This window comes from Perissodus microlepis, chromosome 7 (genome assembly GCF_051167445.1).
Source record: "Perissodus microlepis isolate ML-2025 ecotype Zambia chromosome 7, ASM5116744v1, whole genome shotgun sequence".
NCBI lineage: Eukaryota > Metazoa > Chordata > Actinopteri > Cichliformes > Cichlidae > Perissodus > Perissodus microlepis.
The window spans coordinates 8933237-8948157 of record NC_140467.1 but is presented as its reverse complement, the minus strand read 5'-3'; the positions used below and the strand labels follow the sequence as shown (position 1 = coordinate 8948157).

The 14921-nt window shown below is 37.7% G+C and overlaps 1 protein-coding gene across 8 annotated transcripts in view; it reads right to left on the bottom strand.

The window, feature by feature from the left end:
- The window catches only part of shank3a (SH3 and multiple ankyrin repeat domains 3a), a 201175-nt gene that overhangs the window by 85026 nt on the left and 101228 nt on the right, over positions 1-14921 (bottom strand). For all 8 annotated transcript variants that reach the window (XR_014800651.1, XR_014800652.1, XM_084933196.1 and 5 more), the window contains one exon: positions 9236-9352. Coding sequence is in view for 6 of the 8 variants with exons in the window: in XM_084933196.1 (XP_084789322.1) it covers positions 9236-9352 (117 nt within the window). In the remaining 2 variants the exon portion in view is untranslated. The remainder of the gene's footprint in view (positions 1-9235; positions 9353-14921) is intronic.

The following is a 14921-nucleotide window of genomic DNA, read 5'->3' as shown; positions in this document are numbered from 1 at the left end:
GGCTGCGCTACACACATGTCTTTGGACTCAAACGTACTCAAATGAGTACATTTAGCAATATCAGCCAGAAAGTGTGGAAGCTCCAGTAAATATAATAAACAAAAAGTTGTCGCACAAATACTTGTGGCATGACATTTTGTAGGTGGTTTGAAAAGGTATTTAACATAATATACAGGGAGTGCAGAATTATTAGGCAAATGAGTATTTTGTCCACATCATCCTCTTCATGCATGTTGTCTTACTCCAAGCTGTATAGGCTCGAAAGTCTACTACCAATTAAGCATATTAGGTGATGTGCATCTCTGTAATGAGAAGGGGTGTGGTCTAATGACATCAACACCCTATATCAGGTGTGCATAATTATTAGGCAACGTCCTTTCCTTTGGCAAAATGGGTCAAAAGAAGGACTTGACAGGCTCAGAAAAGTCAAAAATAGTGAGATATCTTGCAGAGGGATGCAGCAGTCTCAAAATTGCAAAGCTTCTGAAGCGTGATCATCGAACAATCAAGCGTTTGATTCAAAATAGTCATCAGGGTCGCAAGAAGCGTGTGGAAAAACCAAGGCACAAAATAACTGCCCATGAACTGAGAAAAGTCAAGCGTGCAGTTGCCAAGATGCCACTTGCCACCAGTTTGGCCATATTTCAGAGCTGCAACATCACTGGAGTGCCCAAAAGCACAAGGTGTGCAATACTCAGAGACATGGCCAAGGTAAGAAAGGCTGAAAGATGACCACAACTGAACAAGACACACAAGCTGAAACGTCAAGACTGGGCCAAGAAATATCTCAAGACTGATTTTTCTAAGGTTTTATGGACTGATGAAATGAGAGTGAGTCTTGATGGGCCAGATGGATGGGCCCGTGGCTGGATTGGTAAAGGGCAGAGAGCTCCAGTCCGACTCAGACGCCAGCAAGGTGGAGGTGGAGTACTGGTTTGGGCTGGTATCATCAAAGATGAGCTTGTGGGGCCTTTTCGGGTTGAGGATGGAGTCAAGCTCAACTCCCAGTCCTACTGCCAATTTCTGGAAGACACCTTCTTCAAGCAGTGGTACAGGAAGAAGTCTGCATCCTTCAAGAAAAACATGATTTTCATGCAGGACAATGCTCCATCACACGCGTCCAAGTACTCCACAGCGTGGCTGGCAAGAAAGGGTATAAAAGAAGAAAAACTAATGACATGGCCTCCTTGTTCACCTGATCTGAACCCCATTGAGAACCTGTGGTCCATCATCAAATGTGAGATTTACAAGGAGGGAAAACAGTACACCTCTCTGAACAGTGTCTGGGAGGCTGTGGTTGCTGCTGCACGCAATGTTGATGGTGAACAGATCAAAACACTGACAGAATCCATGGATGACAGGCTTTTGAGTGTCCTTGCAAAGAAAGGTGGCTATATTGGTCGCTGATTTGTTTTTGTTTTGTTTTTGAATGTCAGAAATGTATATTTGTGAATGTGGAGATGTTATATTTGTTTCATAGGTAAAAAGAAATCATTGAAATGGGTATATATTTGTTTTTTTGTTAAGTTGCCTAATAATTATGCACAGTAATAGTCACCTGCACACACAGATATCCCCCTAAAATAGCTAAAACTAAAAACAAACTAAAAACTACTTCCAAAAACATTCAGCTTTGATATTAATGAGTTTTGTGGGTTCATTGAGAACATGGTTGTTGTTCAATAATAAAATTATTCCTCAAAAATACAACTTGCCTAATAATTCTGCACTCCCTGTATAGCTTGTTTGAAAAGCAACAGATTAATTAGAATTCAAAAAGTGTGGGTATAAAAAAGATGGGATTAATTTAATAATAATTAAAAGAAGAAGAAGAAGAAAAAGAGGAAGGAATCTTAACAATTACAGAACAGACTTCCTGATTAGTTCACAACAACAAGTTTCCGTTTTACTCTGTGTAGAACTAGTGTGACATACTGTGTGTAAATGAGTACACACCCCTAGGCAAGAAAGCCCAGCTGTAAATTGACAGGATTGTGTGTCCATGTGCTGGCTGGTTGAGGGTCGATATGTAATTTAACAGAGAGAGCAGAATTAATAGGACTAACCTTTCACTAAAATCAGCAAAGTGACTCTAGTGACTCTTAGTGAGTCACACACATTCAGGAACATGCATACCCAGATTCATTTATTATGTTGTTCAGTTAATACATCCATGTGGTTTTACTCTTCAGGCTGTTTATAGCAGATGATCCACTCCTGTATGCACTGGAGCACCCTCTTCTGGTAAAACACAGATGCTAGTATTGGCGGGGGATGTGATGAATCACACCTTTAATCTGTTGCTTTTCAAACAAGCTATATATTATGTTAAATACTTTTTCAAACCACCTACAAAATGTCATGCCACAAGTATTTGTGCGACAACTTTTTGTTTACTATATTTACTGGAGCTTCCACACTTTCTGGCTGATATTGCTAAATGTACTCATTTGAGTACAGCTGTATATTAGGCATGACGCCAGGTGAAACACAAAGAAATATGAAAAGTCTCTGTAAACACTGATGGTGAATACACCGGGTATATTTAAAAACAGAGCGAGTGTTATATGCATAATATATGATTACTCTTTATGCTAATATCTAAAACACACTTGAGTCTAAAATTGCCAAAAAAGCTATATAGATAAATGCCTAGGGCTATTAGATTAAGTAATGCTAATCACCCGTACCTCAGGCAGCTGCACACACACAGATACACACACACACACACACACACACATACACAGGTAAATAAACGCAGACATTTTTCAGTGTAAAGCCTCATAATCATCATTCTTCGAGAACGCTAAATGGGTACAGGTTTTCATTCACGCAGACCTTCGAGTGCATATGACAAATGTACAAATATATTTCCATCATCTCTTTGGTGTGACAACAGAGAATAATGGAGACTATATATCAAGGTTAGAGAGGAATGCTACAAGTGAAAGAACAGAGGAAGATACAAAGACTATGTGAAGGTCGTTTAGAGTATAACACGCACCGCAGTCTTTCTTTCTAGCAATGATCTTTTTATCATCTACGGATTTTAGCTAAAGTCAAGTCCTACCTGTCCAGGAACGATCTAGAAAGGGTGGTCCATGCTTTTATTATTTCACGGCTGGACTACTGTAACTCCCTTTATGCTGGTTTAGATCGTTCCTGTCTGCATCGCCTCCAACTGGTGCAGAACGCTGCTGCTCGCATGCTGACCGGTTCCAAAAAGAGAGACCACATCACTCCGGTCCTCTGCTCTCTCCACTGGCTCCCAGTTGCTTTTAGGATTGATTTTAAAATTTTACTGCTGGTTTTTAAGGTTCTTAACGGTACTGCACCTCCTTACCTGGCAGAGCTTCTTAGCATTTACCGCCCCAGGAGATCTTTGAGGTCAGCAGACCTGATGCTTTTAGATGTTCCCAGGTACAGACTAAAGACTAGGGGAGAGAGGGCTTTTGCTGTGGCTGCACCCAGACTGTGGAACAGTTTACCTCCTCACATCAGATTCTCCACAAGCCTAGGAACCTTCAAAACTGCTCTTAAAACTCACCTCTTCTCATTGGCCTTTAGCAAGGTTTAACTTATTGTTTTAATCTATTGTTTTATCAGTGAGGTGTTTTATGTATTTGTGTTTTATTGTATTTTATATTTGTATTTTATTGTACAGCACTTTGGTCAGCCTCGGTTGTTTTTAAATGTGCTTTATAAATAAACTTGACTTGACTTGACTTGAACAAGGCCAGGCTAGTTCAAAAGTTTCAAAACTTTTCCAAGCAGTCTCTATAAGGAGATAGAAAGCAGCGATAATAAGTGTCTGCCACACAGACCAGGTGGACCTGAACTTTAGCATTATTAATTATTGCATATTAATACAACTTTGGCATTTAACCTGCAAGGTAAACATGCATGTTATATTGGTATTAACCTTGAGTATGTGTCTTGACTCAAACGTGTGTTCTAATTAACCTAAAGTCATTATGCACATGCACAGGCACGCACACACACACAGTCTAATTACAATGTGGACCACATGTGTTCCTCTTCTCTGCAAGTCTTCCTAAAATAATCCATAATCCAGTTCTCACTGCTGTTTGTTAGATGTGATTACTTTAGATTCATAGACATACAAACAGAAGTGATTTCAAGTCAAGTACTCTTCACTAACGATCAGGTCAGTCATGTGTAAAAAGTGTGACAGATGGTTCCTCCAACAGACATGTTTATACATTTGAGGATTCCTTTTGCCCTTAAAATTGAAGCAGCAGATCTGGCATCCTTCACTGAAAAGTGAGCATGCTTTTACAGTTGTTTGTGATTAACATCAAAGAGGATTTAAAATTGAAACATTTATATCAAGCTAATATGTTATTCTTCTGTGCAACAACAATATAATAATTAACGGTCTAGCAGGATATCATTGGTCTGACTGCTTTGGATAGATCCGTTTGTGTCTTGCACAGCCTCTGTTTAATTTCACTCATCAGTGTTGCCATTTTCTGCAGTACTTTGTCCCTTCTAAATCATTAAACCCATGACCTCCTAAGCATGTGAGCCCTGCCTTCATTCACTGCTTCTGCCAAGCTGAAAGCCCACTAAGTAACTTAAATAGCCAGTCAGACCCAAAGAATAGGACCTTCGGGGCAGTGCTCAAGTACATTTTATTGATGATTACTGAATCTTTTTATTCAGCAAACTCCATCTTCATCTTTCTGTCCATCCATCTGTATGGATCTATTGACATTAGAACAACTGGTTTCCCAGTTGATTCTAGCAGTGCATTTCTTACTTTTATTGCACATAAGCATTCATGTAGGCCTGCTTTTGGCCTTCTGAACCCCCCTTTGACACAATTTTCCTGGGATTGATCAGCTCAACGTCGTATTCGTCTCGAGTGGCAGGATAACAGCAGTCCTCATCACAAGAGCTTGGACAAGATCCATTACGAAACTAAAGACTTTAAAGTTGCACAAGTAACTGTAAATTAAACTATTTACCCAGTCTGTCTGTGGCTGCATTCCCCTCTTCGAAAGCAGGCACACATGAGTTTCAATCAGTTCAGAGGATTTTATACTGGCAATATTTTCCTGAAAATATAGCTAACTACTGTTTGCTAGTGGTGTAATTCTTCAAAACCACTGTTAAGTTTATACCTTGATTTTTATTTTTATTTTTTTTAAAGTGATGAAAAAAATAAAGAAGGAAAAAAAAGTCCACTCTCATAGTTAAGGTGCAAAGTAGGAATGATGTTGGAATACATTTGTGGTCACAGATTGAGAATTACTGTATCCCATAATCATTCCTGCATATTTAATGCGGCCATGCAAAATACCACCTTCATACAATTAAAATCTTCAAGTCACCGGCCCTTAAATTACACAAGCTTAGGTCAAGATATTGCTTTTTTATTTAGACCTTTTAAAGAACAGTGACCAGCTACGTGACATTTTCACTGCTGAAAGAAGAAAAACGCTGGAAAAATAAGACAAACGATAGATATAAAAATGGGTGCATTAAATCTAGTGATAGCTGGAATAGGCTCCAAGCCCCCTACTCCACGCAACCCTGAAATGGTTAAGTAGGAGAAAATGGATGGATGATACCTCTAATTCAGAGCAAAGGTAAAGATCTAAACCTCAAACCAAGTCTTCATACTATTTTTTTAATACTAAATTTTAATGATTGATGTTTTGGGAATTTCCTGGTCTAAAAAGAGAGATCGTGACAATGTAATTGTGCAAACAGGTCCATGTTCCCACTACATGAGTAATACATTACACAGTCTTCTGAGCAGTGAACATGAAGTGCCTTAAATCACACGAATGTGTTACAAACAATAAGTATTAAGTATTTATACTGTGTTCACCACACACACACACACACACAGATAATGTGATGTTGATCATCACGACTGAAATTAGCTGTGCAGCACTAAGTTAAACCACAACATTCCAACATACACACAAACACACACGTTTCAGTTCATTTGGGAGAGAGAAAGCACTTATTTAATGTTAATCAAATCTCTGCTTCCCAGCAAAGCTGTACAAAAGCATCTTCTCTTTGAGAAGCCTTAACCCCTTAATGCCTAGTGTATCACATTTAATACATGCAGTTCTTTGACACTTCTACATCATCAGTGTGATTTTTACCCCCTGAAAAAACAAAATAAATTGCACAGCCAGATGTAGCGAATACAATACAATTCAAAAGTCATTCACGGAAATTCCAATTTCATTAATTTTATTTAAAACAAATTTGTCAGATGGTTCAATAAACTCTCCATTTTCAAAAATTTGAATTTTCAAGGTTCAGGCTTCATAGGGTTAAACCAAAAAGCACCTGGCTGCTCTACATCTACATGGTTTGCTCAGGAGAATTCTGGTTTATACTGCCCTCATCTCCCACTACCCTAATCTACTTCTTGTTCATTCATATTACAAAATACTGCACGTTAACATCAAGCATTTATCCTCATTATTATTAATATTATTATTATTGTTATTAAAATATTGTTTTATTTGAAGCTACTATATCAAGATTTGAAGCTACATGCAGATTTTCTTGTAGATTACACAGATGTCAAACTGACTAAGACTCACAGCCATCTGGCACTATGAAAGCTGGTAGGCACGTATTCACAGATTTATACTTGGATTTGTGCAGTTTTGTTTTGTTTTTTTCTGTTTGGTTTCACCAGAACAAAATACACACTAATTCTATAAACAAGTATATACTATCTTACTATAGCCTGATAAAAGTTTTCAATTATCTGAAACTGTTGGAAACAGTGAAATTAGACTGGGTGATATTTATTAACACGGGAATGGAAACTGTAGCTTATTTAACACTGGTACACAATTCTCCTGCCATAAATATTTAATGTGTGCAAACCCGAAGTGGGAAATAGTGCCCTACATGCACCATTTACTGTTTGAGTAAGATTTGCTAAATAAGTATATAATGCCTTGTCTGTCAGACAAAGTTTTATTCTAAAAATTAAACAATCTATGAATACGTACTCACTGGACACATTATAACTGCCAATCAAATTTCAGCAGTACATTGCACTTAGTCATTTAGACATAGTCAAGATGACCAGCTGAAGTTTAAATTAAGCATCAGTACAGCGAAGAAAGTTACTTAGAAGGTGGTATGGTTATTGGTTTCAGACGAGCTTGTCTGAGTATTTCATAAATTGCTGATCAACTGGGATTTTCCCATACAGCCATCTTTAGGTCTACAGAGAATGGTCTAAAAAAGAGGAAATATTATCCAGTCAGCAGCAGTTCTCTGGGCAAAAATCTCTTGTTAATGCTGGTCAGAGGAGAATGATTCCTCTGAGTTGGTAGGAAGGCGACTCAACATCCACTTGTTATAACACAAAAAACCTTGAAAACCTTTTCCTTGAAAAACAGGAAATGGAGCCAACAGAAGATTGGAAAATAAACATCACCAAATAAGCACTGTTTAAATACATCAGTCTGCCTGAACCATGTCCATCCCTATGCATGTATGACCACACCTATCTTCTAAAGGCTGCTTCCAGCAAGGTAACGAACCATCTCACAAAGCTCAGATAATATCCGACTGGTTTCTTGAACGTGACAATGTGTTCACTGTATTCAAGAAGCCTGAAAAGGGAGATTCACAGCACGGATATGCAGTAAATTTGCAGCAACTGTGTGATGCTATCATGGCAGTAGTAATCACTGAGAAAATGTTTCTAGCACCTTATTGAATCTACACCACAAAGAATTAAAACTGCTGTGAAGGCAAAAGTCCAACCCAATGCCAGCAAGGTATACCAAAAGAAGTGAATGGCATGTTTATATGCGCTGCACTGACATCTTCAGTATGAGAAACGTGGGCTTAGCGTTAAGAGCAATAGACGGGGCATGGAAGCTGTATGGCAATTATAAGCAGACTCAAATGCATCTTTGTTTAGAAACACGATCTGCAAAGCATCAAGAATTAAATTACATTCTATCCCTGCCTGGTGCATACTTTAATGCAAACTGTATTAGTAACCCACAACTGATAAAATATCTCTAATTGTTGCTCACTTCAGTGGCACAACCACACTTAGACCAATTCTCTTCAGTTGGCCTTTTTAGCCTGGCATCAAAATTCATACAATGGAGAAAATTGCCAGGTGGATTATTCCTGTGGTTTCGACGTTATGAATCTGTCGACGTTATGAAACACACACAAACACTCGATGCAGCGTGGTGGCTGTTCTGTAACTTTACAGACACTGTAAGTAACATCCCTGGAGTCTCTGAGCTTAATATATGTCCTTGACCAAGAAAGTTGAGTGGCACAGCGTTCAGTGCTGTAGCACAATCATTGCTTCTACTATTCGTGGAAAACAGGCATAGACAAATACTTACACTGAAAGAATATATCATCAGAGTATTCAAATCCTTCACCTTTTGCATGCTTTATGGTATTCAGCTGGTAGGGTACAGTATAGAAAAGGAGACCCTGTTTTTGTAAAGGTACCACAGTTCACACACTGGTAAATAAGGCACTGATCAGAGCAAGGATATATCTTATCCTTTGATTCTTCCACAAAGGCCTCAATAATTCGGAAAAAAGATTAAGCCTGGATCCTGCAGCATATTCCTAGACAAACTGAGTAGCTTAGAGGAAGGGTCACGGTCAAGGAGGCAACCAAAAACCCAGTAGTTGCCCTAAATGAGGTTTAGAAGTTCTCTACAGAGACTGGGGCAGTTGAAAGGATAACAGAACTCTATCAATTAGTAAAAGGTCAAGACAACAAGGAAATGGCTTCAGGACAAGTTTCTGACTGTGACTGGTGCAGCCAAAGAGCAAATGGAGCTTGAGAGGATCTGTCAGGAAGATTAAAATAAACTGACCAAATCCAGGTGTGTAAAGCCTGTAGAGGCTTAACCAAGAAGACTCAAGAATGCACTGGCTCCCAAGTGTCTGAAAAGATCTGAAATCCTTTGTAAATAGTTTTTCTTTTGTTTTATGCATATGTTTGTTTACTTCATCCTTATGGGTTATTGAGTATTTACCGATATAAAAAACATGACAATGAAGTCCAATAAATGCTACTGAATGTGACATTTCTCTACTGTACTGGCACTAAACATCTACACTGGATGTAAACTGTGTAACGCACAGGGCTACAACACAAATGCAATTCCCTCTATTCTCCCAGCAAATAGTCCATAAATGTTATTTCTGTTTTTCCTGAAACAAGTGTTTGTACCTGGTTGTAGAGTGCACACACATGCAGAGCCGTGTTTCCAGATGCATTTTGAGCACTCATGTCGGCTCCATAGAATAGCAGGTGTTCCAAATGCTGCACATGGCCATAGCGACATGCCTGAAAGGACAGAGATAAAACATTTACACTAACAGAGTCAAAAAGAAGTAAACACGGTCTCTGGGAAAAGAATGCAAATTAGTAGGATAACAGTTATATATGTAGGGAAATTAAATGTTTTAAAGAATGACAAAGTCCAGAAATGAGCCACAGATGCAATCTGCATTTGCAACTTAGCCAAATAAGTAAATTAGTCAATTTTCGGATCTTAAGGTTCATCAAGAGCCAAAGGGCAATAATCGCTGTATTATAATACTGTTTCCGGTCTGACTTGTTAATTGGGGTGTCACTAACTAAAGCACACCATACATTTTTGTTCAACTGCCAAATAGTCCAAAATAACAGGCAAATGTACCAATTTCGCCAACAAGGTAACAGAGACTTGTTCCTTGTTAAATGCCCCGTCAACCCTGCAAGGACCTGTTATAAGCCAAGAAAAATCTCTCTTTAAAATGGCCAAATTAATATAATGTAACCTTAATCTTTTCTTCATCACAACATACAACTGTATACTGGAATAGTTTGAATTTATCATAATCATAATACAAAGAGAAGCCAACATATCTTTCTATGTCTTTATACAGATTATCTAAATGGTTGAAAGCTAATCTTCAGACCATGCTTTTCCTTGAGCTAATTCCTTTCTAAAAAATATTCTCACCTATGCTAACAGTTTCTAAACAGAAGAGGAAATCTTATTTGTATCACCTAAGGCTAAATGAAATTGTGAAGCTCTTCTGGCAAGAGTTATGCCTTTTCCTACTTTTTCTGCTTCTTGTTTCACATAACTCTGAGCAATAAACTTTTCATCTAATCTCTATCTTTTCCTTCTTCTTTTTTGTCTCCAAATCTGCGGTTTGTGCGCCTTACTGACAAAGAGGTACACGATTCTCCCCAGCAATTGTTCTCTCACTTCTGTATTCTGTCTCGCTAACAGTGTGTGACAGCAGTGCGAATGTGCACAAATGATTCTGGGATTGTTGTTGGTTATCAGCCCTTTTGCAGTGTATCCTATTGTACACAATACATGCCCAAGGAATGCTAATGCTCGGAAGGGCATAGAGAAGGGGAGAGATGTGGAAGGAGAGTTAAAATGAAAGGATTGGAGTAAAAGTGTGATGGACTGAAGAATTCTTAGATTTACTTTATTTTTGGGTAATAGTGAAAACATACATAAGAACAAATAACTGCAAAAGCATCTTTGCTCTCTTTTTCTAAAACTGTCCCTTTTCAAAGAAAAAAACCCTCTATATTTTCAGCAAAGAGACTTCCTGGGTGATTTCACTGAACTCTTTTACACAATCTTGTCATGAATTGCTTTTTAACACCACTTCCTTAAAAGGTAAGAAGGTGAGTGTTGATGTGGTTATTAGCATAATCTGCACTAAAGTTGCTTTGTGGATGTCTTTCTTGGGCTGCGTGGCCAGGCCACGGAAGGCCATACACAAAACCACAGATGCAGTAAAACAGTAAAAAGTTTATTCTAAATTCATTCAAGTGTCCTTGGGTAAAATATGGAACTCCAAGTTTCTCTGCTGTAATTGGTGTGTCAGTGTTTGTGTGAACGGTTGAAAGAAAAGTGCATGATAAAGAGCTTTGTACAAGCAGTATGCTTGAGAAGTAAGTAAGTGTAGACTGTTTTGACATTTCACTACAGAAATGTAGAGGCTGAGTGAATGCCATAAAATCTCTTAAACAGCATCTAGATATCCCTTCGCGTACGAGGCCTTTTCGTCTTTCCAGTACAGCGAGCTTCCTTTGAGCTGACATGTTCATTAAAACCCTCAGAAACACAAAGGCTGGTTTAGTTCATGAATAACTTTTACATTTCATTTAAGACTTTTATTAATTTTGTTTATTATCCTTGGAAACAAAGTTCACTTTAACTAATCTCTGCAATCAAAAACAAATTGAGAATGTTTGATCTTGCTCATAATAACTTCCAAGTAAGAATAATTGCAATACCTTGAGATCAAACACACTTAAGCAATTTTGTCTAAGTAACTATGGAGAAAAAGAAAAACAAACAGATGAAGGTGAAATTCATGTCAACATGTAATAAAAAAGGTTTGTGTGGGAGACAGGCAAACAGATACTGACATGATCCACGCAGCTGTTACTATGTTGCCACTCAACATTTGACATACAAGAACTTTCAGACATAAAAATCCTGACACAAATAAAAACACTATACAGGGACTATGCATTATCTTTATAGGGCATGACAAGCCTGTATATGTGTGTGTGTGTCTAACATTATGTTGGCAGCACATTGTAAATAAATAATAATAATAAATAAAATTCTACACTTTAGTCATATAGGAACACTGTACCTCTCCATTGGTAGGTACAAATGCGGATTAAATTAATGGCTAGCTATGTAATATATATATATAAAATTATAGAATATTTTGTGGGGGTTATTTCTACTAATAGTAAGCAGGTAGTAAATACAGTAAAAAAAATACTGTCGAAATACTAAAAGTATCCATAAATGACTCAATGTATATTTAAAGCCACTTTAGGTTGGTAATAACTCAGACACAACTGCATATTTTCTAGGAAAATAGGCAACAAGTGGTTAAAAGCACTTCGATTCGCCTATTAATTTAAGCAACCTTACTTATTTTTCACAGGCTTTCTTGGCCAAAGCCCAAGTTTAATAATGTGCTTTCTATAAATTAGGCTATTACTTTCCAGGTCTTCTTATACAGTTATTGTTCATGGCTATACTCTTTTATAAAAGGTCTACAATCAGACTCAGTAAGTCTTTCCACCTGTGTACTCTTTACACGTGCTTTGGAAGAGGTATATTCATCATTAAAACAAGTAGAAAAACAAAATCAGCACCATGGACAGTTTCAGGAGGGAGGGAAGCAGGTGCAAAATATGACATGAACTTCTCCATAAAGCGAGCAAGATATGTGTGTACATAAGTATATGTGCATAATACTTCAATATAACTGCGGTAATGACTGTCCCAAACAATTGGAAGCACAAATTTCACAGGTCCTGAGCCTCAGTTATGTATAAACAGTAGCTCAGTTTGTTTTTTGTTATTTTCGGAGGCAATCTGTGCTCAGAGATTTCTGTTGACACTCCTGCAGATTATTTGCGCACCGGGAGACACACTTCATAAAACTCAGATTGATCTCCCCTCTCACCAGCTTTCCCAGTGTGCCCTACTACAGTTATTTGTTGACTCACATTCGCACCCACTTCACACATATGTTGGTGAGTTGTCCAGAGGTGACATAAGAGCCTGGACCTGTCTAGCATTATGTGGACAATTTACGCTGCCTATACAACAGTGGTGTCAGTAGTTTGTCTTAAAAGATTAGCCAAAACCTCTGACATACAGGTCTCATGCCTTTTTGATAGTATATACTAGTGCTGTCAAAATTAACGTGTTAACGTAAATTAATCCGCCATTACGGTCAACGCGATTACAATGTCCAAGTAGAGTTAGCCTCGCACATGCGCAAATGGGCAGTAGATCTGGTAGTGACAGGAAGCTGAAACAATCAACTCAATATGGAAGATGATAAACGCACATTTGCCCTATCGATGGGAAATTTGAGTATTAAAAAAATAACAAGACAGAACAGTCGACCGACATAAAGTATTATGTACATTGTGCAAGAAGGAATTTTCTTTTCACCAAAGCACTTCCAGCTTAAAATATCACATTGACGCGAAGCACACGTCAATCGGGAATGCTGCTCGGACTTTGGCTAACGTGTCAGCCAGCTTGCCACAAACCACTCACGGAGCATCGGGGACTCAGTAAGTCTATCTCTGACATATTGACTGACACAATTGCCAAGTGGATTGCAACAAACTACTGACCTATTAATTATTGTTGAGAATACGCGCTTTAAAAAGCTTTGGTTTCAAGGACTTGAAGCACCTCCCCAAGAGTGACAGAGAGAGAGAGTGGATACATTTTGTTAACATGAATGTTCAAGATGTTCAATAAACATGTTAAGTGCGTATATTTTCCCTTTTTTCTCGAGTCTGTTTGCTCATGCAAAATGAAATTAGATTAATATAGAATAAAAATGAAGGATATTTACTCAGAATCAGAGAGATTTTATTTATTAATTAAGATACAACAGAGCAGCATGATGTTAAAAATAAGGACAGGGCATAAACAGGCAATAAGAATGAGATTTAAAAAAATACTTAAAATATACAGTATATACACAGTTTTAAAATTACATTGACTGAATACGTGAGTAAATAACTGTAAGTGACTAAAGGTGAATAAAGTGTCGACAGAATAAAAATATTAATTATGATTTAATTGTGATTAATCAAAATTAATCCACTGTAACCCTGTGATGAATCTGATTAAACATTTTAATTGTTTGACAGCACTAGTATATGTTATATATTAGTGTATACTTACCTATTAGTATATAGGTTTTTTAAAAAGATGTATTTCACAGGAGAGAACCTGTGTTAAAAGATTCAAGAAATCTATTCAAATTCTCTTTGAATTTAAGGATACATTCTTTGTGTTTATTCTGCATTTACTTTATTATATTGCATAAATGTCAGTTACAAGCTTAAATATAAAGTTGAAAAAATGTAATTGCAACCAGGCTATTGATCAAGTAATTGCGTTTAATCGCGATTAATTACAGAAAATTGTGAGATTAATTAGATAATTTTTTTTTAATCTATTGACAGCGCTAGTATATACCTAATACAATGCTTTTGTTAAACTGATTTTGTATAAAGAGTCACAGGTTTTCAAAACTATAAAATAGTCTGTACACAGCCCTACAATGTTATCTGTGTGCATGTGTGTGCATGCAAGTGCGCATGTCTGAGCAGAACAGTTTAAGTCCAAAACCATTACAGTGAAGACACTTTCTGTCCTGAAGATTTCAAAGAGAGGTTTAAGGCTTAAGATTCAGCTATTTGGCTGTGGTTAATTTGGTTTAGGGTAAACATGTGGTTTGGGTTAGGGCAGTGGTTCCCAAACTCTTTTTGCTGGGCCCCCCTTTGTTTTACAAGAAAAATGTTCGTGCCCCCCCAAACCACCACCCCCCGCGCGTGCACGCGTGCACAAACACATCCTCCAACCACACACACCCATATTTTGCTCCACTGCGGTTTATTTCACACCTCAAACATTTAGTAAACAATTAAGCAAATACAAGTAATCTGCAATAAATTACAGGTAGTAAGAAAATAAACTACTAACTCTTTTAAGCTACGTCCGCACCTACACGGGTATTTTTGAAAACGCAGCTGTTTCGTCCACACGTAAACGGCGTTTCGAATCACCGAAAACGGAGATTTTTTAAAACTCCTTTTTTGCGTTTACGTGTGGACGAGGAATACAGAGTTCGTCATGCAACGTCAAAGGTATGTGCCTTTTTTCACGTCACGCTGTGCGCCACGTTATTGCTTACATGAGAGGAATTGCAGAATGGCAGATAGAGACAAAATACTGTTACTGTTAATCTGACTATCTGCAGGTTTTACACGCTTACATACACACGCAGTTACTGTCCCTCCATTTAGAAAGGCAGAGGCGTCACGGTGTGATTATTTT